This window comes from Colletes latitarsis, chromosome 9 (assembly GCF_051014445.1).
Source record: "Colletes latitarsis isolate SP2378_abdomen chromosome 9, iyColLati1, whole genome shotgun sequence".
NCBI lineage: Eukaryota > Metazoa > Arthropoda > Insecta > Hymenoptera > Colletidae > Colletes > Colletes latitarsis.
Window position 1 is genome coordinate 27,765,435 of NC_135142.1, and position 26,393 is coordinate 27,791,827.

At 42.9% G+C, this 26,393-nt stretch overlaps 1 protein-coding gene across 1 annotated transcript in view; it reads right to left on the bottom strand.

Annotated features, from left to right (window-relative positions):
• The window catches only part of Gaba-b-r3 (gamma-aminobutyric acid type B receptor subunit 3), a 67,630-nt gene that overhangs the window by 12,354 nt on the left and 28,883 nt on the right, over window positions 1-26,393 (bottom strand). Inside the window, exons 3-11 of the mRNA XM_076773101.1 lie at window positions 23,411-23,728; window positions 20,599-20,703; window positions 19,630-19,695; window positions 12,555-12,758; window positions 9,642-9,866; window positions 9,022-9,082; window positions 2,116-2,239; window positions 393-509; window positions 160-298 (exon numbers count right to left, since the gene is read on the bottom strand). Of these exons, the coding sequence (XP_076629216.1) occupies window positions 160-298; window positions 393-509; window positions 2,116-2,239; window positions 9,022-9,082; window positions 9,642-9,866; window positions 12,555-12,758; window positions 19,630-19,695; window positions 20,599-20,703; window positions 23,411-23,728 (1,359 nt within the window). The remainder of the gene's footprint in view (window positions 1-159; window positions 299-392; window positions 510-2,115; window positions 2,240-9,021; window positions 9,083-9,641; window positions 9,867-12,554; window positions 12,759-19,629; window positions 19,696-20,598; window positions 20,704-23,410; window positions 23,729-26,393) is intronic.

Genomic DNA, 26,393 nt, shown 5'->3' on the forward strand with positions numbered 1-26,393 from the left:
AACGTGAAATTATTTTCAAAGATTGCTCGACAACTAAACAACTCCACCGAGACAGCGCCCTGTCGTATTATTATTAAATTATTCGAACAATCTCAGCCCCAATGTCAGTCAGAGCGATCTTGTCGCGGGGGTCAGCGCGAGTGGAAAATTAATGCTCACCGTGCACACTGCAGGATAATAATCGTCGCTGTCAGGAAGGGTGGCGTGATCCAGACCCAGAAGGATGACAGCACCATAGACGAGACCACAGCCAACAGCGGCCATATTATTCAGCCTGGGGCTCGAAAGTTTTATGCTCCTGTCGCGCGCGTGAAACGAGACAATTCTGTACGATTCGTCCACGCGTTGCAACATAGTTTTTCTCCCGGGGAGTAACGATTACTGGGACTTACTTGTGTCTGCGAAAGTGCAAATTGAACGCCAAGAACGCGAGCGCCAGGGTGACGCCGACGCTGGCGAGGCAAGTAACAGCCAGGAAGGCCGCAGGTGCTACAGTCACAACTCTTAACCTGTGCACAAGAAGAACGATCCTTTTAGTACGCCCCCGATGACCCCGAACGGCAGTAAACGCGTAATGGCGGCTGTAACAAACGCTTCGAGGGATTATGGCCGCGGGATAAATCGAAAATATACGCCACTCCACAAGTTCGGGTCGAATTTTTTAGTGGGAATTCTGAAACAATATTTTAAACGTATTGCGGAATTTTACGAAAAATTTTAATCCTGTTCTCGTTCGACAGCTTCCTTTATTTCGACGCCGGCATTATACCGTCACCGTAGAACTTTGATTTTCCATTAAAATTTTATTCGATACTGTTTTTTCGAATTTGTTACTGGAAAAGTGTCAATTTTTCTAATTGGTCGAGAGTTTCATAGTAGTTTCAATTCAAAATATATAAATTTTACGAGGAAACCTGTCTCGTGATACAGTCCAATAATGTTTTTACCAAAGATCGTCGTTGCTAAATACCATGGGAATTTACAAATTCAATCTTCATCGAGATACACGCGAGGGAACACTGATACAGCTATCAAAGCATGCAACGAAACATAAATATGTAATAAAAGCTCGCGAGAGCCCTGGCAAACGTAGCTCTTTGGCCATCTGCATTTCCTCGGAAAATTTGCTCGTCAAAGGGTCGATTTATGCGTATGGATTTAAGCACGAGAACGAACGACGAAATTTTCCGGGTGAAGCCAGTCAGCTCCGTGAGTAGGAATATACTTTTTTATCGTACGGTATCGGTTCGCGCACGCCGTTCACCGTATCGTAAAGACGCCATTTAATAAAGGGTACCTTTACAACCGTTTTCCTTGAATTACCAAGGCGATCAAATTTAACGCGATCGTGCGAAATCGCTGTTAACGCCGTCGAATAGTTGCTGGTTTCGACGTTCCACGGAACACGTCGTCCCGCCATTTACCACGCGAATAATACGTTTATTACCGTGGACGGCCGATCGCGGCGGTCATAAATGATTACGTGGTTTCCAGCGACGAGCCCGCGTTTGCACGAATCCTTTGTTTGTTATTAATCGTTTCATCAAATTCGTAAGGCGCGATTATCGATCCTCGGGACGCGCGACTGTATGATTTCGGATTAAGGCCGAGCGCAGAATGATGCAACCGCGATCCTTACGCAGCGCAAAACCAGCGCGTTTTCAATTTCCGCGTCGTTCGTCCATTCGTGCAATTTTTATCGTCGGTTTCAGCGATGGTCCCTCCAATTATTGTTACGCAACGATGAAAAGATGGAGTCTCCGGCGATTATTCAAGCGTGGTATAATAGCTTTTAGATGTTTGGGTACGCGAAGTAACGCGAGCGTACGATCGAATCGAATTCGGCGCGTCTGATCGATACTCGACATTTCTACTTGTCCTAAAAAGTTTCCCTCATTTCAATCGTAAGAATTTACTATTTGAGAACCAAATATGCTGGATTGTCCAAAAATGTGACGGACAATTCTATTAATCGCGTTTCGTGTAAACACGGTTGGAATTCGCGATTGGTCGAGGACTAGGATAAAAATCGATATAATTAGCCCGCGCGACCGCGATAATGGTGTTTGAAGGGATCGATTGGACGACAGGGGATAGATTCGTTGTAATACGTACCGAACAACCCTTTGTGCCGCGGGGGGATGTCCGTCGGGCCATCTGGTCGGCGCGCATTTTGGACAATTCATTATCAGATTTCCATCTTCCGGGCTGAAAATCGCTATCCTGCTGGCGACGTGGCCTGTAATTGGAAAACTTTAAGACCTTTCTCGCCTGAGCGCGAACGAGCCGCTACTTGATAACTTAAATAATCGGTTAAGGGCCGAGCCGTTCCGTCTAGATTGCGCCTTTCATCGCGATGGTTACGCCCGCTGTATCTCGGCCCGGAAGAGATTTTAATCCTTTCCTCGCGTACATTGTTCCCGCGGAAACAAATTCCGCCATTTAGGATCTTAATCGCGGGAAAAACGACGCAATCAAAAGCGTACTTATTACGATCCCGTCCCTTTACTTGGCTCGTGTCGCGGATTCGACGGAAATGAATCCACGGCAATAATAAGTTCTCGTCCCGTACGAAGAGCCCCCGATGAAAGGACTGATCAGGCCGAGGCTTTAATTCCTATCCACGATTCCTCTTGCATCCTCTGGAAATCCGTTCTCCTATAAAATACGGGTTTTTTCCCCCGTTCTGTGCCTCACCCATTTGCTCGACGTCGCCGATAAAGTCGAATATACACGGGTCTCGTAAAGAGGGAACGAATCGAGGCCATAGAATTCCCGTTCGCGTCTCTGCGAGAGCGCATTTAAGGGGGTAGTCTGGTAATTCCGCGTCAGAAAATCGATCTCTATTTCTTTTTTTAATTTTCTCCGAGCAGAAATTTGTCCGACTCGGCGTTCTTCGAGTCTGGGCCCCCCCCGGAACCCCCGCACGCGCACCATCTTCAATCTCTTCGTTTTAAAAACGTCTCCTCGACGGTATAGATATTTTATCGAAACGTTGCAATTTCAAATTTAGACGATCATTCGAATAACTATTCTGTAATGTTTTTAAAGAACCTTAAAACGCGTGTAAAAAATGTTTTGGACGGTGAAGCGAAGTTTGGAGAGCGCGGAGCCAAAAGGCGCGTCGCTGCTCGGTTTCAGGAAGTTCCATTACGGTCGTCTTCCGCGATTCACGGGACGAGACGTTATCGGGATTTTTTCTCATCAACGTAATGACGACGGACAGATGATAATAATACATATTCATTTCGTTCTATCTTCGGTCGTCGAATAGCGACGCGAGGCTATTTCCGTGCGCTAAAAGCAAGAATGAAGGTCGACCGATCGTTTTTCAAAGTTTGCATTCGCGAAAAACGCCGATATAACTCCGTTCCTTGTGAATCTTTAAACGAGCCCCTGTTCCCGTTTCCAGCTTGACGGATAGTGCTAGCGACGCAGATATAATTTACTTCGACAGAACCACTTTCGCGAATCGGATTATTTTCGTCCGGAATCGAGCGCTCCGAGCGCGGCTCTTTAAAGCGACGCTTCGCGAACGGGTCTCAGAAAGTAAAACTCCCAGCGAAATCTTCGATGCTTTCGTTAATCTATCGTATCGAGTTCTTTGTGACCTTTTCGAACGATCCTCGCGGGAGAGTTTCGTCCTTTTGTCGCGTATCCGGACGAAGAGGCAACTTCTCTGAAACGCGATCGATCGGGGAAAATTGCTCTTTGCACTGGACTCGTCGCGCGCGGAAAGAAATGATCAACGGGAAGCCGCGCTTTTCCGTTCTTTTCCCCCGTCGCCGAGATTATGCTCGAATGTTAAATCCGAGACCCGCGCCGATGTGACTGTTATCCGCTGCAGGATTTGATGGATTACAGCCGTAGGACCTCCACTGTCGACCGGTTAGATGGATGAAAGAACGCCCCGGTGGTGGTAAACTGGAATAAATAAAAAAGAAAGAAAAGAGGACAAAAAGGTGGCGGAACGAAACAGAGAACAGAGGTAACGGAAACCGGAGGTAAAGGAGCAAGCAGTTGATGGTATCCAATTTGTCCGTACCGTCGAGGGTTCTTTGTGAACGGTGTTACCTATCGCTGGCGGAAATTCGTGCCAGTTCGTTGACTTTATCTGAAATCGATGCACGAAACGCGAGCCAGAAAAAGGAGCTGCTTCTTCGAGGTTCGTGCAAGGTTAACGAGCCGAACGACGAGCTGTTACGCCCGCGAACGGTCGTCTGGCCATCAAAATTACGTGAAAATCCCAAGAGTCCCTGGAGGCTGCGCCCTAACAGGAGGGTACACTCGCTAATTTTCCAATCTCATGAAAATATCTCGCGTTAAGACAGAAATCTCGCGCCCCCCTTTCAGCCACTCGACTCCCTCTCTCTAAACAATCTCAATTTATTCGCACACGTTACTCCCGAAGCTGTAATACAAGCTGTAATTTTCGAAATACAGAAGTGGCTGTGACTTTAATTTTTACCTTGCATCAAATTCAGTTTCTCGAAAATTTTAACCGCCCGGTATCGAAACGATCGAACACGTTGCCGCGATAATTCAAGAAAGGACTAACAAGGTAACAGGGACATCCTTTCCGGGGACCGCGGGAAACCAAGAGAAACCTGCGTGAAAAGAAGAGCAAAAAGTCGGACGTAAGACCTAGAGTGAAAAGTGATGTACAAGAAAAGAGGATCTTTAACGGATTAGTACTCTCCTGCGTATACCGAGCAAACTCCTAGAATCGTCCGACCGAGTATATTTCCGAGCAAAACGTAATTTTGTAGAAGTAGAGACGATCCTTAGCGGATTAGCCACGGCTATCGCCGAAATCCTTATAACAATTTTTCTAGGAGGAACCGTTTCCTTTCGTTTACCTTGTTTTCGAACTCTATGGAAAGAGAATCGCGTTCCTCGGCACGAGGCTCTTCGTTTTACCAATTTTCTTTTGATTCCTTTCGAGGGAACTCGCCGCGAATTCGGCTAGGAAACTTCTTTTCTCATCGAACTTGCTTAAAGTGGAAAGGGTTTGCATGCTTTGTTGCAACGTTGTGGCTCGATTCAACAACTTGTATTACTAAACATTCGCCAACGGGGCCAAAGTTTGCCATTGTTTTCCGGTTCCCACCAAAATCGAATATTCCGATCAATCTTGACCCGACAAATCGGAAATATTATATTCGAGAAGAAACGATTCGATATTTTCTCGGTCAGAGGTTTAACCTACCGCGATAGACTTAAAATTTAAAACGAGTAAAAAGTTCTCTGGAACCTCATTTTTCCCAGGAAACTGTGCAGAAAAATTCTGCACAGTTTCGAACATAAAGCGGAAAAACTGAAAAAACCGAACCGTTTTAGCTTGTGTTTTCACATTCCCCTCTGAATTCCGCACAATAAAATGCATAAAATTCCCGAGCAGGTCCATTAATACGACGAAACGTTTGCTTCTAGTAACTGCGTTTTCGAGTCGATTTTTAGGCGCTCTCGTCCACTTAACGTTTCAAGCACCGGTGTAATCAGAGACCAAAGAACACGGAAACGTTTTCTATCGACGCCAGAGATCCGAACAATCTTCTACGTCGGTAGAACTCTTTCCAACAGTGTCCGTGGAAAGAAAAGTGGGAAAAAAGGAGCATCGATCGCGAGAATGAGTAGAGTGGCGGAACGGGACGAGGAACGGGGGAGGAGTAATGAGTCTCGGTCTCAATTTCACGGCACGGATCGCGAAAGCGCGGCCACTTTCCGGCAGATTGATTTTCGATCATAGTGAAACGACAATGACCCGTGAACGTGAATGCGATCGTCGCGAGCGTACCCGGATAACGGACGATCAGGATATCGTCCGTCCCATTGCGCGCGAATTAAAAGTATTCAAACCGGTGAAGAGACGGAATAATTTCTGGACGAAACACCGGCCGGGTGTCGTTGACATCGATGCATCGAGGTCACGCGGCTGAAAAGAAGCTTGATTTCACAAAGAACCGTACACGTTCGTTCTCGGAGTCGGTGTTTCGAGGCCGCGCAAATTATGCGCTGGCGTCGTTAGCCGGAGGACTTCCGGCTTCTGGACGCTCGACACGCGCCATGATGGACTCTCGAGGAGTCGCGCGAAAAGAAAAGAAATATTGGCAGAATTTATCACGATACGCGGGATACACTCTTGATTGCATTCTGATTAAAAATCAAATGGCGGATAATCGACAAGAATTTCAGAGACCCGTATCAGTCAGCCCCAAATCTCTCTCGTCAACATTCATCGAGTCTTCTACTCCGTGTAGCACGATACTTATTCGCTGGAATAACGATTAATACGGTCTGGGGCGTAATAAGTTCCAGGCTCCCCTGTTCTCCATCTTCGGTTTTTCTCCCTTTCGCCGTCGATTCCTCAGGGTCCCCTTTCATTAATTATTCATCGACTTCTTAGCAACATCCGGGCGGGTAGAATGGCAAACACCTTCGGTCGTGTTCGCACGAAGCTCGCGCCGATCTCGTTCCGTTCTCACCGCGGCAGTCACACAGAAAGCCACATATTCGAGCGTCATCGAGAGTCCTTGTGGCTCTTTCGAGTCTAGTTCCCACGTTAGTACCTTCCAAGTTCGCGAGAAACCTTCGAGGTTGATACGGAATCACGGCCGGGTAATTAATTTATCGTTAAACTTGCTTAACGCTCTATAACTCCGCGCGACTTTGAGGTCGCGTAACCACGCATCTGCGTTCGCCGTTTTTAACGTCCTCGACGCAATTGTTATTAAATATTCCGTTTATAACAGCTCTTGGCTGGTAATCAGTTCCGTCAGGATGCGTTGGAAACTTTTAAACTTCGGCCATCGACGTTGCAATGCCACGAAAATGGTTTTTTATGATTCTATTTTCCTCGAGATTAGTTTGATAGAATATTAAATTACACGCGAAACTATGTTGTTCATTGACAGTAACATTGTTCCAGAACGAGGCTTAACTTTTCCCGCGTCGATCGATGGGACACATCTGTCCGAGCGTATCAATATTTTCTTTTCGCGATGGAAATTAATTGTAACGACAGGGATGGGGGATGTTTGCGGACGGTCACGTTCCGTCTCGTCATAACTCGTTTCGCGCGATATTGTTCGACGACTGTCCCCGTGCTCTATTTCTTGTTACAGCGTTAATTACACTCGCCCTCCATCGTAAACACAATACCGAATTCATGGCGGGTTAAGTGCGGGGCTGGTGTAATTGTCTCATGTTTGGACAATCTCGGGACAACGCATTGTGTATGGTAGAACCATGCTGAGTCAGGTTGAATTTCTAACCGCGAATGTCACGTTGCTATAATACTCGTCGACGTTTCATTGGAAATTAGAATAAAGAGAATCGAAGTGCAAGACACGCTTGGAACCATTATTGAAAACAGGGAATGCAATGAATACTGTTTCAACTATTCAGAGACCACGCACAGATTTTCGTTATTATTTCGAAACCATTAATATAACGTTTTAATAAATTCCAGTTTCGTGAATCTGTACATGAAAGTCCTTTGGAAAGTACCATCTTTAAATTTGCAGTTTATCTTCTACTTTTGGATGCTCGTAGAGTTTTTTATACGAATTGTTTATGAAGTAAAATTGCTTTCTGAATTTTATCTCAGTCGCTCTTCTTCCTCATAGATAAATCATAATAAACAGCCGATTTTGTAATGAAGTCGAGGCAAATGTCATGATTTATGATCTGGGTTTAAATACATGCTTCATACAGTCTTCTACTTCGTTAGTAGGAAGTTGATCGTGATAAAGTACTTCTTCGCTGGATACATTTTTCTTTTAGATTATTTATTTCACGTAGTCCATTATGGAGCTTCTCTTGAACAGGTTTGTTTAAATATTTTAAACCACCCCCCCACCCGTCGCATTTCATATTCAGCTCACGGAACGGAATGTCATCCAGACTGTACATGTACTACTCTATACATGTTTTATCTTTTTGGTCACAAAGTCATTTATTTATACTCGGTTCAACGCTAAGGGTGCACTTCCACCATGATTCTAAAGAATTCATATTTAGGGACAAAGTTAATGCAAGCAGAAGATGTCTCTAAAATTTGAAACGCAAATTTTCAAAATCTGTACTTAGATTGAAAAGAAACCATCTTTGAAAGATCGTCCAAACGAGGAAATATCCACGTAATTTCACTGAAGAAGTTGCTCGATCGCTTTCGTCATTTTTCCGGTCGCGTGTCGCTTTTCTCCGACTTTTCTTCCCCGTTCCAGTTATGAAAAAAACACTAAACTGGGGCGTCGAAGCAAAGCTACGAGTGGCGTGCTCAATGGGCACTCGGACTGTTTGCGCGGCACTTTATGCCACGTCGTGCCATTTCGTTTGAAATTTGTTCCGTGGCTCGCGGAGGATGTATCCTCGCCAGAAAAAAGATACGGTCGCGCGATACGCTTTTAAATTAACTTTACGACCCTTTCTCGCCCTCCGGACAACGACGAGGAATTAGAGTGCCGCGTTCGAGGGTTAACGACGCGTGAATTTCGCCGATCGACGCGGCAACGCCATTCTTTTCGCGGAGAATCAGATACGCCATCTTGATTAAGCGCTCTCGATGGAAAAATGTTGTCAAGTTTACAGCGACTTTACATTACGGACGAAATAACGACGGCGTCCATCGGCTAAATATATACAATAAAATTGTACGTATTGTATTGCTCGAGTTATTTCGTCGATTAAATGTTTATGCTCGATATTATTACAAAAATCGAGGGGCAGCCAGCGAGCGTGAGGTAATTCTTTTTTATTCGGAGGCTTCCATTGCGAGAAACGTTATCGTGGCGGCGTGAAATCATATCGTTGGCCTGGTATTCGACAATGGGAATCCGGTAAATGGGCTCATCCACTCGTTTACACGTGTCAGTTAGCTGGGGATACAAGTGCACACGGTGTGCTGCATCGTTAGAGGCGCGCAATTGTCAGCGCTTTGCAGTCGACGATTTGCCCTTTCATGCGTGGCTTCTTACGCGTTTCCCATTGGTTCTCTCGCGAATTAGAACGTTTACTCACCGTGCATCTGGTAGAACGCCGTGATTCCCACTCGATCGGCGCCATCGAACGATACTGGCCCCTGAAACGAACCAATTAGTAACGCTATAAAGGGTATTCTTTTTCGTTGCAAGTCTTGAAAAAAAGAACGAACTACGTGAACGGATGGAAATTATTTTCCGAATCGATCGTGGAACTTTCGAGAAGCGAAACCTTTCCGCGAGCACACCTAAAACTGTTGTTCCGCGGATAATGAATTTCGTGCTCGTGAACTACGTAGTTTTCGACGTTGGCGTACATTTTCCTGCACGCAGAGTTTAGAAAGTACAAGACCAACCATTATTGCTTTCGTAAATGATTGATGAGGGTTGCTGGATGCGGGAGGAGAGAGACCGTTCACGGATTTTACTGTCTTTGTTTCATCCGTGTACGTGTATTATTTGCAAGTTGCCAGGAAGTTCCATAGCCGTGTAAGGATTTAATGGACGAGCAACCTTTTGCACTTTCGTGCAGAATTACTTTCCCTTGCGTTTCTTTCCCATTAGCGATTCGACCCACGTTTTAACTCTGCCCTTGTCTTATCATGTTTTCGTTCGCGAATAAAATTTCCTTAAATCCAGGCTATTTTTTGCCCCACTCACCGAGACTCCGACGAAACGCAAAAGCTTCAGCTGTTCCAATAATTCCGTCGCGATGTCCTTCCTCGCGTGCGTGTACTCCGCCATGCTCGTATTCTCTTCGTTTAGAATGATTTCGGCTCTTTCGAGGGCCAGAGCCATGGCCCACACAGCGTCGTAGGTTTGTGCGGCGAATTTCGAATGCGTCACACCCCTCTTGGCCAATTCCGTTTTGAATTTGCTACTCGTCTACGCAGAAGATACGTTATTAAAAAATCAGATGAATCTGATTTCTCTTACGGGGCTAACAAACGTCAGAATTGCTTACGAAAGGATTTCCCGTCTCTAAATAAATAAAACGAAACGAAGTGTAATGCTTGATCCTTCATATTTGTCGGAATAACTCGAGCACGCTTTGATGGCGCAAGCTTCATCCCAGCGAAAAATACGTTTTATTGTGTTCGAGCTGGCAACAGTATGTCTTTGACGGAACCAGTAGTTATTAACAAATTAAACGGTTCAGATCGACGCAACGAAGAGCACGGGATCCGTGTTTGTTCGACGAATTTAAACCTATGCGCGTGTGTCTGTGTATCACGCTTTCAATAGAACATCGCGAACGAACTGCGGATGCGATATTGTGCGTTAAACGCAGGCGAAAGTTCGTTTGGCATTATACAAGCGACGCGCAGCGGATCGATGATTTCGCTGGAAATTCCGCTTTGCAGATTTATCGTGTTTCCGGTTAAAGAGTTATGCCACCTTTGTGTCGATGAGAAATTGATATTATTTGTTTTTTCATAAAACGATAACCGATTTGTACAAACGCTTCTGAATGAAAGGTACATTACTAATCGATTGAAGAATGTCTGCATTTTGTTTAAGAATCTCCAAGAACTTTTTATTATTAATTTTGTCAAGATTAACTACGTAATTTAAAAGGAGAAAATAGTGTCGATGTCGATTGGTTTCCGAGAAAATGGCTTGTAACGCTTTATTTGGTCCATGTGGTACATAATACGGATATCGAAGCTCGGTAAGAAGCGAAAACGATCGCTTAATCGCTTCGAAATAAAAAGTCGTTGGAACCGTGGGCGTATCCACGAGGAAACTGGGGATTAATTCGGTGTAATCATCGATTCCAGCGCGTGGTGGTGGAATATCGGATTTAGCAAGGGTTTTCGGTGCTTCTGACAATTATGCAAAATGGGGAACGCGTGAAGGGAATACGAAATTTCTTGAAAGCAAAGTTAGCGGTCTCGACACGAAGCTCGCAGTCGCGTTAACAAACTGCGAGTCAAATCTTAAACTCAAACACGCTTGTGTCCGATAAGCAAAAAAAAAAAAAAATGCACGTAAAAAGGAACGAGAGAGTCCGTCGCTAAGAGTAATGGATGTTCTGGGCTTTACTCGTTGCACCTGAAAGTCGACGGCCAAAGAACAACACTGCGCTTGGATTACGTCTGCGTAAGCTCTAAAGTCTACAGAGACGGCTGTGATTGTCAAAAGACAAATAGAATTATTTAAAAACGATGACTCAACGTCTGATGGGGAATCGTATTTGGAAAAGGAAACTAAGAAATTTCGGAGTCGAAGCGAAAAGCTTCGAATTTATTCTTCCGCGAACGGTTTTGCTATTTTTATACTCGTAATTATTGAAATCTAAATTGGGAACATAGGTATGACTAAATTTATTTTCCGAAACGTTTCAACTCGCGAGGAATATTTAAAAAAGTTCCAAGCTGCGATGTGTTTACTGTTCAAGGGTGGTCTCGCTGTCTCGATTTCGCTGGAAAAGCGAAACGAAATGTCACGCTCTCCGAGTCGAAATTTCACGACATGGCGTCGGGGAGATTATCTTCCGAGCAACAGAAAATTCAAGCCGGTCTACGCGGAAAATATCATCGTTTCGCGGAATATGCAAACAGGGCGACCGACATACATCGACACGCGTCCCTTTCTCTTCGGTTCAGGCACCGCGAAAGCTCGCGAGGCCGCGAATTCTATTTTTCCACGTACTCGCGTAAATATTCAGCATATTCGAACGAGTCTAGAATTATTCATGATGTTGCTTAAAAGGGCCGAAAATGTAAAAAAGATCTCGCGACGTGTACAGAGACCGGATCCATGAAAGGCGAAAACGGTGACTCCTTTTCACTAAGAATTATAAAATCCCTAAATTATTATAGATTGTATACAATTTTCTTTCTCCACTCGATGTCTACGTAAAGTAAAATTTGAGGCGTAGAGGTCTCGGAAAATGTAACCAATATCGAGGGAGGTTCAGCTCGAATTTCATCGAGACGCGGGGTTCTTCTGGCGAAACGTAATTAGCGACACGTGAGTTCGTCATTAGCTCGATTGCTCGAGCATGGTAACGTTCGATACGGGGAAGCTCGTACCTATTATCACGCTTTCGTTCTACCGTGCCGTTTCCTTGGCGCCTTTAATGGACACGACAAAAGGTTCGCGCGTCCGTCCACGGCGTTGTTAACGAATACGCGACGCACGCGTTGGAGAAGAAATGAAAAAAACCAGGCCACCATCCAAAGACAAAGCCCCGACACCGGTTTATATACTCTCCAACTAATTGAATTTTTACGTATTTACTCGTTAGGCCCGAGGGGAAGCTCTGAATGTTCTTCGGGCGAAATAAAATAATATATTTCTATTTACATTTAATTTACAGTAATTTTAATTTCTCCAAAACGGTTAAGTCGAGACCATGAATGCATCACACGTGATAAATATAATAGCATCACGTGTACCGTGCGTAACGTGAAATTCATGTGCACACGTGACGGATTAGGTTTCAAAACTTATACAGTGAATCTCTCACCCTTTCGCCCGGTTTCGTACGCTTACCTCCGCATAAATTTGAAAAATTACATTGAAACAAATTTCTACGGAATAATCGAGGATTGGAAAGACGCTTACCAGGCCCGACGAGCTAATCTCGTTTCCCAAGGCGGATCCGTAGCTCTGGACGATGATCAAGCCATCCAAAGTTTGCGACAGCTGCGACCGTGTGCATTCCTCGGGTTCCGAGTGCCACCAATTGCCCGTCATTCCCGACAGGTCGATCATGTCGCCTGGCAAGATCCACGCATAATCGCCCCCGTGCATGCCCAGCTTCCACGCCTAATTGCGGACAGAAAGCATACGGAATCGTTAAAAGTCACCGATTAAACGCGAGATCCAAGATGGCGGGCGAACCTCGGGGGAAAAACAGATAAGGCGAGCTTTAGAATTGGCTTTCGCCGGATGCTTCGCTGCTTATACGTTCCCTCGAATATATGGGTTAGTCGGATAAGTCTTTTATCTCTTCAAGAGAGTGGGCGAGTTCATTACGGAACCCTCTATTTTTGTATTTCTATAAAACGTCTCTCCGTCTCGTATACGCTGGGGGAAATTAACGCCGCGTCGTTCACATTCCCGACGCGTCGCGATACGCGCGATCGATCGTCAAGTGCATTTGCCAACGAAGAAAGTTAATGGGGTCGCGTTTGTCCTCCCGACGCTACTGTGGAAAAGATCTACGGAATGGAACGCCCCGGGTCCAGAAGATCGAACGCGTTGTCATACCGGAGATATTTACGACGATCTTCCTTCGAACGACGAATGCTCGCCATAATGAGAAATAACGACGAGTCTCTCACGGACCCTTCGCGATGTCTTTCTAAAATATGTAAGCCAGTCGAGGACGCGTGGGTGGCGAGTGAAATCGATCTACATCCGATCGAGAATCTACCCTGAAATTTACGAAATTTCCTCTTGCACCATCTGTTCGTTTGTTTAAAATTCCTGTCTGGGTTTCTGATTTTTTAACTACTTAAATGTTGAGCGGAATCGAACACTCCGAATTGCATTTTAACTTCCGGGGAAAGCGATAGAGCACGATTCGATCACACCGTCTGATCATTGCTCGTTATTTCCACTTCGGTTCGTATACATCAGTTATGGAACGGTATTATTTGCTTTAAAATAACAATACGGGTTTACGAAACAGCTCTTAACAAGGTATTAAATATTTCTGAGCGTCAATGTTTGAATTCATTGTACGTTTATATTTGTGATTGTTAATTTCGTCTCTGCGATAACGCATACGAAAATTAATGAAATTGTTCGATGAATATTCTTCTGCGTGTAGTTCTCGATGTAATTTTGTATATTGTTTTTGTCGTAGCATGAATTAATTCCGTCTCCGTAATGCGACGTTTCTAACACGTGTGTACGACCTGCCTAACGCGTCTGGCGATTACTTACCATTTCTACGTCAGCCGAAGTTTACGGTGTTGACGGCGGTATGATAGTAATTATTCTAACTTGGTCTAATTAGTCAGAGAATACGAAGATCGACGGGGACCGGATAGCACCGTGTCTCTGTCGGTGTTCTTAAACGCAAGTAGAAATAGTGAATAATGATCGGACGAGGGGTGCTCGATTTTCTCGAAAACGAAGCTTACTATGAAAGATAGCGTGCTACTACTTATTTAGAAAATTTACTGACACATATTTTAACATATGCTACCTCGGTCAGAGAAACCATAATTATTAAAATACTTCCGAAATCCTATTGACATACGAGAAAAAAATTCGAGTAAGTACTGAAAGTTTTGGGTGAAAAAAAAGACTTTCGAATCGTCTTGGAAAAATTATTTTTAGTTGTAGGGGTCAATTGCAAGCATTTTCGGTCATTAAACATACCCTCGAAATCCTACCCATTTTCTAGAAAAAAATTCGAGAATGTGTGAAATTTTTCGATGAAAAAAAAAAATTTCAAATCGTTCTAAAAAAATTATTTCTAGGTTCTGGGGTTAAATACAACCATTTTTGGTGAATAGACATACCCCCGAAATCCTACTCAGTTTCGAGAAAAAAATTCAGTACTGTCGGAACTTTAAACGTTAATAACTGTTTAACAAGGCCTTCATTAACAAATTGGTATTCTTGATTTTCGTCTTATTTTGGCCTCTAGAATCCCCCATTAAAATTTTTCCCAGGGGTGGCCGAACACCCTGTATATTTTAATATAAAAATAGTATTATTTTCTGTTCCAACGATTACAGTTTCCCTCAACCGAAGGACAATCGAAAACGTTATCTCATTCGCTGAGATTACAACAAAATTTGTTATTCCACTCCATGTCGAATTACTTGAGCATCATCGCGGAATCATTAGTCAGTCAGGATGTCCGACAGCGTTCTTGCGGAGCCACGAATGGCGGACGTTAACTGGTAAAAACTTATAATGCGGGTCTCTGGTAATCAATTTCCTTCGCTTCACGGTCAACGGAAGTCTGTTATCGTGCCATCATGCTATCGAATGTCTCCCGACACTCGAGCAAAAAAAAATCCTCGTACACATCACAGTCGCTGCTTTAATGGCTTACAGTTTTTATCCGTGTTTTCCCGCGAGTGAATTTCATTTTTTCGCGTTTCCCCTTGGAACTTCGTCGGTCTAATTAACTGTAATTAACTGCGTTCATGCTGGAGTTAATTTCCACCGACAGAGCCTCGCGAAATTTATTGCGTTGTCTGTCTGTTCGGCGTCGCCCCTCGAAAGTTTCGAAATTCTTTGGGAAACTGGTTGTCGACCGAGTATCGGGAAATCGCCTCGCACGCGGTTACATCTCATTGTCTTCCGGCGCTTTGCTCGCAAGCGAAGTTAAAAAACTGGGTCGCGCGTTGAATAGCGCCCACGTGTCGCTTCATGGAGACCGAGGCTGTCCATCTCGCGGAACACGAAAATGCAGAACGCAGGAATAAACTTACTATCTTACGGAATTTATCATTTCTTACACCTTTTGGTAATTTTTCCACTGTTATTCTTAGGTAATAATAGACTATTTTCATTTAGTAATATCTGGGAACTTAAATTTGACAATAATTTGAACAGTGCTTCTTTTTGCGATCCAAGACTGATATTCAGAGCAAACGTTGATAGGTGTTTACGAGGTAGGATCATTGCAACATAGCGGAACACGCTTTATCATAGTTATGCGTGTTACTTTGCCATTCCTCATTGCAATCCCAGCATTCGTTTCAATTAACCTTTCATTTTCTCCAGCGATTCCGCTGTCTCTCTTCTCATCTACAGTTTTAATCGATTAAAATTTAAATTTCCGAGATTTATTATTTACAATTTTAATCCAAGAACTCCGAGAACAAAACGATCGACGAAAGTGTCAATGAATAAAGCGTAAACCTCGTCAATTTGAGCGAAGGGAAATCAAAATTGTTATAATTGGAGTTTAATATTCGACCAAAAAATACGAGTCGTTTATTGGATTAATCCTGATTACTGGCCCGTTTACCCAGAGTGTTGCCAGGCTACCAGAAAAATTTGCAATTTTTCTCTTAATAAGGTTCTAACGAAGTAGTTGAGAAGTTTAGAAAGGAAAAGAAATATAAAAAGCGTGCATACGGCGGAAAATTTGCATTTTTACCCCCGTCGCGTTTTTCATGGTTCGACCTGGCGTTTGACCCAACCGGGAAGTTTTCTCGTCAGGATATTACGGGAAAGGCAGTGGATAAATCTCGTTGGAAAATTTTCAGATTTCGGGGGTGGCAATCAGGAAACGAATCGTGATATATGGTGGCGGGATTTAGAGGGCACGGTATCGAGAACGTGTCCGTATTCGTTGCAACCCTGCTGACAAGCAACATTGATAGATTATGTTCTTTGCAGAATTTATTTTCAATGTTCCTTTTAAAATTCTAAATTATACCAATTCTGACAACAAACTCGAAACTAATCGGGACAAAATTTACCGAAGAAAAGAAGAAGATCGTACCATAGTTATCATTTTATACGTATCGTTGAAAAGGAATTTTCCTCGTTTCTTCGTCGAGTGTCTCGCGAACCAATTAATTGTATTCTTTCCACCGGCAATGATTGTGAGGATAATAAGTATTTCACCGTTGATTCTGTACAATTATTCCGGGGTATATTGCGCGAGCTATTGAATTCTGATAATAAGATTACTTGCTTATATATTCGTTTGAATAGCCTGGAACGAGTCTGTGCACCGTGCAAGTAATACAACCGTAAATTAGAGGCGCGATACCTCGGCGCCGATAGGATTTCGAAGAAGCTGTGGGCTTCATGGATTCATCACGCGCCGCAACTGTTCCATTTTGTGGCCAATTTTCGACTGGCCATCGGGCCGCCACTGACATCGAGTAATTTAGTTTCCGGGTGTTCAGCCAACGACGTTGACGGAAGCTTTCCGACGTTAAGTGCATCCACGCTGTTACCAAACGTTTCCCGTGTCACGGCTCATCCAGCTTTCAAAATGCAAACTAAGACACGCGTATAATTCTCTGAACTAATATTATCACCCCATTTTATTATATCTACTTACTACACTATTTTTCTGAGTTCTGCACGTGAAATAACGGGGTCCAAAAATCCGACAGCCTGTACGTAGGGATTTGCTGGGCAGGGGAAACGGAGAAATGGCCATCGAGCGTTAGGACGTGATCGATTTTCGATCGATAAAGAAGCATGCTCCGCTAGACGCGTCCGTCGCAAGACCTTTTCCCTCCGAAAACGGAAAATAATTTCTGCCGTTTTAACGTCGCGGTGCTAACGACAGACGGCGTATTTCTCGAGGAAACGGCGATTTTACGAGCGTCTTTAAAAATTCGTAATTCACCTGTCGTCGGTGCACGGACGGACGCTCGTAAAAGTACAATATACCGGGTGTGGAACGTCGGCTGTTTTATTTTCCTGCAATTTGAAGGGAATTGCTGATGTACTGAACTGCTGGAAAAGGTACACAGAGAGGAGGTAGACCAGAGAAACTCGGGAAACTCTTTGGTACATTTCGGTGACAAAATTCTTTTTCTCTAAATGTTACGGATTACATTTCACACAAAAAAGAATATATCAGTAGTGCACCCAGCAGTGACGTTGATACTAAACAGTTGACGAATGTAGGAATTTAAAAAAATTAAAAAACTTTAAATCATTCTGAAAAAATTATTCTCGGTTGCAGGGGTCAATTACAATTATTTTTGGTCAATAACCATTTTCGAGCGTCGACTATTCTTCGACGCGAACTCTGACCCGGTTTTCAAAATGCAAAATCATATGGTACACTGTTGGGGAACGCCTTTTGGTCCTTTTTGGCAAACATCCATTAAAAGATTAAAGTTTCAAATTGATCCAACGTGAAATTTGCATAAAACGATCACGCATAATGAACGCTCTGAACCTTATCTGCTTACATTCCTGTTTGCACGATGCATTTTAATCGGAATCGATGTTTTCGCGCGTTGCACTTCCGAAAGAAATCTGTCTTTCGTTCGATTAACGAGAGAACACTGACGCGAGATGACAAATAAGACCGAACGTTGGCAATAAATATAAAAGAAATCGATTCGTTATTACATTTTAGAATTGCAAAAATGTGTCTATGAAATTGCAGGAATGCGGTCGGGGAAAATGTGCGATGTGCAATTGTCTAAAAAATGCTGCAATGCGCTGCAATTGTACGTTGCACATTGTCACGCGTCAATGTTAATGATCGTGTTTCCTCGAGATTTTTCATTTTCTCAAAATAAAATAAAATAGAATTTTTAATGGCACACAAATGACGTATTGAAATGAATCTCGCGAACAGAAAGTCTTCTCGTAGGAAAGTTAGGATACGGAGGTAAATTTTTCTTCGTTTTACATCTGGAAACGTTCGAAAGGGAATTCCAAGAATTTATTATTAACTTACAAGCCAAGAGGCTACGTGAATACCTTACACGAAGGCAGAAAAAGCCTTTTGAGTTAAATACTGTTCGTTAAATTAACATCGGAATTGTTACTCCGCGTATCAAGCAGATTGAACCAAAATGGAAAGCTGGTTAGTCGTAAAGGGCAATTCACTGTGTAGAGATTAAATTTATTATACAAGATCTTCTAACGTTTCGGCCATTGGGATTTGGCCCTCTCGGGAAGAAATCCTTCGAGCAGAAAATAAGAGACAGTACTGAATTATAAATGTTAAAAATCGCAAAAGAATATACGACAAACATACACAAAAAAAATATATATTATGGTGAATAAAAAGTATAATAGATATATTATTTTATTTTACTAATACGTATTTTTCTGTGTTTGTCATGTTTATTACAAAGTAGTCGAAATATTAGTGTTATATGTAATTTCATTTATTTGCTGTGCTATATTTCCTTTGTAACTGTTTAAAAATGTTTTATGAGAATTTAGTATATTACAAAGTTTATTTCATCCCCTGTCAGCTGGGTCAATATTCAAATTTGGATCACTTAACGATGTCACTATAGACTTGCCACGCGTATAAGCGTATTAACTAAATGCAGAGGCGTATGTATTAATTTATATGGGCGTGTGTATAATGTACATGGTGTCTCACGATATATGGCTGCTATTGCAGTAAGTATATATCCGTCACCTATTATTAAAATGCATTAATAAAATAATGTTACGATATATCGTGGGCGTGAAAAATGAACTGCAGAGAAATAAGAAAATACGGTGTCGGAAGCAGGAGTTATAGGGTCACATGATACGAAAGATAACGATAGAAGTAAATTTGGGTCATAGCCACCACGCTTCACATAATAAATGAAAAGTACGTAGCGATCGGTGTTGGCGTCCTCTTTCTAAGAAAATTTAAAAGAAGTATTTTTAATTGCAAAGGACGCTTCCCGGAGAAGTCGTTTTGTTGGTGGGGTCGTCAGTAAGGCGGAGCATAATTACAAGAAAGGAAAGGACAATGCAAATGTACGGAATATGTAAATCGTAAAATAAATTTTAATTTCGTTGCCATTTCTCGCCGCTGTTCCGTATTGAATAAAACTAATAAATTTTAAAGTGGGTCTATTTGGACCATGTTCTTAAGATTTTAAATGTCTAATTTCTGACTGGAATAAATCTCTTCGTGATACTTCGACGTGCAATTAAAATATTTGGAAAAACACGATCGCTCGTAATGCAGTCTGCGAGTTCGTGTAACTTAGTTTCGCTGGCTCACCTCGCAGAAAACACGGGACGCCAGCCGCGGTGAGAAACTCCCGATGATGATTCTCGTGTCCAACTCCTGGAACCGAATAAAAAGTGCGCTTCAGCCCCCGCGGCAATCATTCTCTTTCGCGCGCGTCCCAAGCGTCGCGTCTTTCATGCAGGTTTATCATATTAGAGCCGACGTGTAATTAGTTATGAACCGTAATTAAAGACCCACCGAGTACGGGGGCTAATTCAATTCCCTTTGCTCGGCGCGTCCTGATGCGCTCTAATGCACGGCAAGTTCTTTTTCAGCCATCTTCTTCGCGAAACGTTTGCATCGACGTTAGAACGGGGAAATATCGCGTCCACGTTTCAGCTACTCCCCTTTCCCGATTATTTCTCCACCCTCGAATACGCGATTGTTGCGTTCTCGTTGTTCTTTTCGGTTGCTTTTTAAACGAGTTGCGAAGCAATCAAACTTTCGATGCGTTCGCGCGACCGTCGCAAAGAAAACTGTAATTCGCTGACCACGGAGTTCCAAGTTTTAACGAACATTACAAATATTGAACGTAGAAATCACCGCACGGTGGACCAGAATTCGTAGCAATTACGACTACAAATATAGGGCAAATTAAAATTGCAAGCTATACGTACGACTTCTGGATCTTGCGTTTTGGTGGAAGAAGAATCTACGCGTAGATTTCGCAGAAATTAATAAATTATTCCCTGCAACGTTAAAAATTAATTCCTGGTCCACGAGCGCGGCGCGTTTAATCTTTCATGGGCGAAATTCCGTGCGCGGAATTCTTTTTCCGTTCGCGTGCCGTAAAACACGGGGGGGGGGGGGGAGCAGGTGAAACTGGCGTGGCTGGGCAAGTAAAATTCTACGCGGCGAAGAAGAAGAAACCCGCACGCAGCGACGCGCGACGATGGCCGCAAATCTGCTCGCGAAACTTGTTGGAAAAGTCAATGAAGTTTGAGTTTAAGCGCGTCTTACTTTCAAAGTCCGCAGCTGCTCCTTGTAATCGTTCTCCGCGAACGTGATGGTCGCCGTGCACGTGATGTTCGCTTGCTCCAATTCCGTGACCAGATCGTTCACGGCCTGCAACAGAGACACGGACGAGCGACGTCCTCGTGTTAAAGAAAGCACCGGCCATTTCGCGTCGAATCGATCACTTCCGCGCCCCGATGTCCGGCCATTTTGACGTTTCGAACGAATCTATCACTGGGCTAATGAGTCGCGGCTTTTTAGGGAGAAATCGGAGAATATTTTGCAATTATTATTAGAAATGATAATATTAGAAGAACAACTCAACCGAGAAATTTTGCGCGATTTTGTGTTATTCTGCATCGACCGAAATAGATGGAAATCAAACGAGGTTATATCTGGGGGAGCAAAGTGGACGTGGAATAACCTCCGGAGCTCTTGGCGTAGCCATTTTCGTCAGGGAGTGCGATAAATAAGAAACTAGAAAAACGAATGTAAAGTCAACGTTTAATTTTGTCTGGTTGCAACTGTTAATAAAAATAGTACGAACTTTCCGGACAGCCGAATACTTTTTTAAGTTTTCGTTCGTTAGCTTTGAAGGTGACGTGGATTTTAACGAAGATTAAAATAAATAACGTTTATTAACAGTTTCCACGAATTTTTCGAACGCACCACGCACGATACGGCCTATGTGAAATTGGGACATTTTTTGTTACATCCGACTAAGGCCTCTTCCGGTGCAGTCTAGTTGACTCGGAACGCACAGCGGCCTTTGTCGTCACAGTTTTTGATGTCCACCAATTAAAAAAGCTAAATCGAACAGAGACAGGTTGCAGAATAAAAGTATAATATTAAAAAAAAATCTGGGACTCGAAATTGCAATACTTTTATCAAAAGAAAGACAAGATCGAAGTCTTCGTAAATGTTGCTAAACACAGCGAAATATGGGGGCTCGTATTTTTTAAATAATAACGAAACTAAAAAAGCGACGACTTCGATCTTCTTCAATTTATATGGACATCGAGGCCCATAAATGATCGATTTGGCGTATGATGGCTCGTACGCGTCAAATTTAAAAGCTTCCACGTGTGATTCTTCTTAATCAACAAAGAGAAAAAACGCGATTAATTGTAACAATAAATTAAAAGCGGTAAAATACGTAGGGAACGAACTCGGTGAAAGCGAATGGAATCAGATATAGCAGTTACAAAAACACAAAAGGAAGGAAAGAAATAAAACGGATAATTATCTACGTAGGAATCCTCTTTCTATAAAATCGCAAAAGGGAGAAGAAGAATTGAAGCGGATAATTATGTATCTAGAAATACTTTTCCTAGGTAGAATAATTATCCGCTTTAATTCAGTTCTCTCTTTTGTGTTTTCGCAACTGTCACTCTCCGTTTGGTGCCTCTTTCCCTTCGATTCTTTATAATTAATTTTATTTTCCCCCATCGTTAAGCAAAAAGAAACGTTCATTTGATATAAATTTACGTACCGTTGACGCGTCATATTTAAATTTTGAAAGGACTTCTACCTACGAAGGCATCTTCGCTCTTGTCTATATAAAACAAATTTTATTTTAACGCCACTAGACTCGTCCAATCAATGCGTTTTATCATAGTGTTGTTTACATAATGGTTTATTTTCGAGACAATTATTCAGAAAATTCAATTACATTGGCTGTAGTAGCGACAAGCCATTTATTATTCGTAAACGTTTCCGTCCAGTCGAGCGTGGTCACCCTCGAAACAATCAAAATAGGATGATCTTCATTATAGAGAAAATTTTATGCAAATTACAGTTTGCCACACAGGAGCTTACCCGTCATGTTTACAAAATACGATACGTGGGAGGGCGAAGGGTGATAATCTAAACATATACAGCTTTCGCTAATAAGCGTTTCTGCAAAGGCTCTTACGAGGAAAGGGCAAAATCCGCTCCCTGATTTTCATCTGAAATTATAATTACAATATTTCTGGTAAAACGTTCGCGTACGTGCTGATGTATAGACAGGATACAGGAAATTACGGTTGTACAGGACTTACGTCGCGTAAAAAACAAACAATTCGAGCGCTCTTTCGAAAAGCAACTACGACGCTATCGCAAAAGTCACCGCGTAAAAGTGTTTACGCAGCTGAAAATGCTCGTGCATTACTATACTTGTAGCTACTATCATTTTATACGAACCACCACGTTATACGAGGATTGTCGCAATTTCCCCGCCGTGTTATACGAGTTTTTTTTATAATGCCCAAACATACGAGATTCATAAAAACGTTTACTGTTTGAAAGTGTACTCGAAGCACCGGACGTTGCTTTTCCATAACATAAATTTTACGATCATTTAACATTCCGGAATCTTCCATAGACTCTCACGATTTTTTGATTAATTACTGGGGGGAAACGCGCCGTCATCCGAAGAAGTCGAGGATGGGTTAATTGGGTCAGGTGTACTGCGAGGAGATACGAAGAATGTCCCTGAGTGACGTTCACGATGCGAGAGAGATCCGTCTTTTCGCCCATAAATTACGGTACTCGCCTATCTGTCTGCGTGACGTGTAATCTTGACCAATATACAAGACGAGTCACGCAATAATAAAACTGTACGACGGGGGGGAAAATAAAACTGTGTCTTGGAGGAAATTCACCTTAAAATTCAAAAAATTACAAATCACCATAACGTCTCGTGGATGCATAGATTATCTTATTTTAGAGTAAAACTTTCTGATAAGAATTAAGGGTGGATAAGTTATATGGGATCGTCCAATGTTTTATTGTTTACTTTCGGACATAGTGCTTTTCCTAGCGTTCCGTTACTTACCAGAGAGTACATGTCACCGGTCTGCGAGAGAGCAGTGACGGCTTCCCATCCGAAATGCTTAATAAAAGCTATCCTGGCCGAGTTGTGACTGGAATCGGGCGCAACAGTTCGCAGGAACAGTGGAAACTCGGTAGAATCCGAGAGGGCTGGCGCGGTGGACCCGAAGGAAACTTGAATCACGTTCCAGTATGGCACGATTTTGGCCAACGTTTCCGTGACCTCCGAACAGGCGGTGCCCAGCAAGAGGGGTATCAGGTCATCCTTCTTCGCGGAGTAGATAGCGTGGAAGAATCTGTCAACCGCCACGCCTGCGTCGCACTGAAAAGAAACGTCAAAATGATTTAAATCCAACATACGGTACAACGCGTCCTATGCCTCGGCAATTTGCTGCTTTTCATTAAAAATCACTGAGAATCATTTTAGAACGCAAGAAAAATTACTTCTCCTTCTTAGGGAACGTACAAATATTATATTACGCGTGTAACTTAACGAGGAATGGGCTTCGGAATATTCGTGCAATTCTCCATAAATTAACGAGTATACAAGCTCTGTAAACAATGATTCTCTAGCATTAATTGAATTAATATCCCTAAGGATCTACACATTATAATAATCGTATGGAACATTTTCCTAAATGAACGAACAAGCGCGTCAATGACCCGAGCAGGAAAAGTTACAAGTAACCAGAGACAAGAAAGAGGAAAAGGATCCGCTTCTGTCGGATTTCCGGGTGCGTTTGTTATAAGGGTTGGGCAAGACGAACCCGGTGGGTCGTAACGAGCAATTATTCAACGCGAGCGGCGACCAGGGCGTGCTCGAAAGCTCGCGTAAAGCTCAAGGGCTCGTCTTATATCGCGGAATCTGATACGATGTCAAGTCGAGGGAGAAACAAGTCTTCTCTGGCCGACATCGAGCTCGAGTATCCAATCGCCTCCGTGTCTCGAGCCTAGGCTGTCGATCGATTCTCGAGGCGTTTCGATACCACGCCGCGTAACTTTCGACTCAGGGAAAATCGAAACTTCGTTAACGACTTTCGTCGTGGAAAATTGAATCGCTGCCTCTTGCGTTTCTTCCTTTTTTTTTTTCTCTCACCAGGGGAACCGTGAATCTCTGCCCGACATCTTTTTGTTTTTGCCACTCCATGGATCGCGCGTCCGGCTTAATTCCATTCGCGTCTCGTATTTGAATTTCAGATACGCGCCATATTTTTTTTTTTTGTTCGTCGTGGGCGAAAGTGGCCTCGTTAGGAGCGTCGCTCGTCGAATTTTTTCTACTCTCGAATGCTCGGTTAATGCGATTCCAAAATTATTTGAATATTTCGCGCGTTGATTAGCATGCCGGGACCTCTCGTACGAGGGGAGCAATTATACGGGGAGAATCGGGAGCGATTTTCCATGCGATTTTGCACGTTGAATCGGAATCTCGCCTCTGAGTGCACTTACCGCGTCGGGATTCGGGAATAAATGCGGCGGAGCGACCGAAAAATTTACCATGCTGGCCATTTTTATGATATTATTACGAAAGTAGCTGTTGTTGCTGTTTAATACCTGTTTAGAGCGTGGTACGGTGATATTTGTCACCTTTAAAATATTTCTTTCCAAACAGCTCGTTCGTACTTTTCGCAGGAGGTTTAAAACTTACGGAACAAATTTTCTATTTCGCCGTAAGTAATACGTATGTTTTTTGTAACCTATTTGTCGCGTAAAAAGGAAATTGTGGGTATAACGTTTCTATTTTAATAAAAGGAAACTAATGCGTTCGCATTTTTCCAGCCGCGAGTAGCTCCTTTTTGCAGTCACTATATTTCAACTGTAGAAAAGTCTCTCGCAGCGAAGGAATTTGTGGTAGAAAAACTTAGAAAACATTTCCAAGGTAATAATTGTACAGAAGAAATTTTAAAGAAGATACTCCAAAATTATTATTCGAATTCTAAAATATTCGAGATTTATTAGTATCAGAACACCTTCGAAACATTGGAGTATCAAACAATTTGAATAGTGTCAGGGCGTAGCTACGATTGCTCATACAGTGGATTCTATCTGTTATGTTCATCCATAATCTTCGCCGCGATCATGCGTTGACATGAATAAAACGCATCCAGTCGTGTAACCCGATTATATTCGGCGTAACCGCCAGACCAAATTGTATTCCTAGTTCCTCTGCGTGTAACCCTTTCCGTCACTGTTTAGAATTTATGCATAAAATACCACTGGTATCTGTATTTTAACAGTATATATTTAATAATGTAAAATTGTTTCACTAATTCGATGAAAGGGTTAAATGCACGCGTGCTCGTGTTTGCAACTGCATACGTGCTCCGTCGAATTCGCGTACAATCTTTATAAATATCGTCGGTAAGAATGCTTCAAAGGAAGCGGACGGAGATTAAAATTACAGATTCCGCGTTGCCACGATCCGAGGGCCCACTTTCCTCGAGGAATTCACAAAGGAGTTCAAACATCGCGGCACGGATCACAGGGACCGCGTGCTTTTACCACGGTTTAATATATGCTCAAGAATGCAGCGAAAGTTTCCCAATGAGAGGACAACCGACACGAAACGACGCGTTCGATAGGGAACGAATTAACTCTCCGTAACCTTGCCCAACCCCGAGTTCACCTACATTTTTCAGGCCTGATTTAATCCTTCCATCGATATTGCAACCGGTGAGATTCGTATTCTCGAACTATTCTTCGAATCAACGTTTCCCCTCGCAAGCAACTCTACCGCGTACATTACGCTAACAGCACATTGTACTCGAATTTAAATTTGCATAAGAAAATTACATACTCGAGTTTGACTTTAATATGCCATTTTGCATTAAAACGATAGACGAACCGTGGGGCTGCTTTTCAGTCTGTCTCGCGTTTCAAATTTAGATAATGGCGTACGATAAATGCTATCTGCCACAGTACTTTGCCCGAGAGATACTTGACGCGTTTCTCGTGTATCGCTTCAATCCCAAAAGACGTTTTCACGTTTC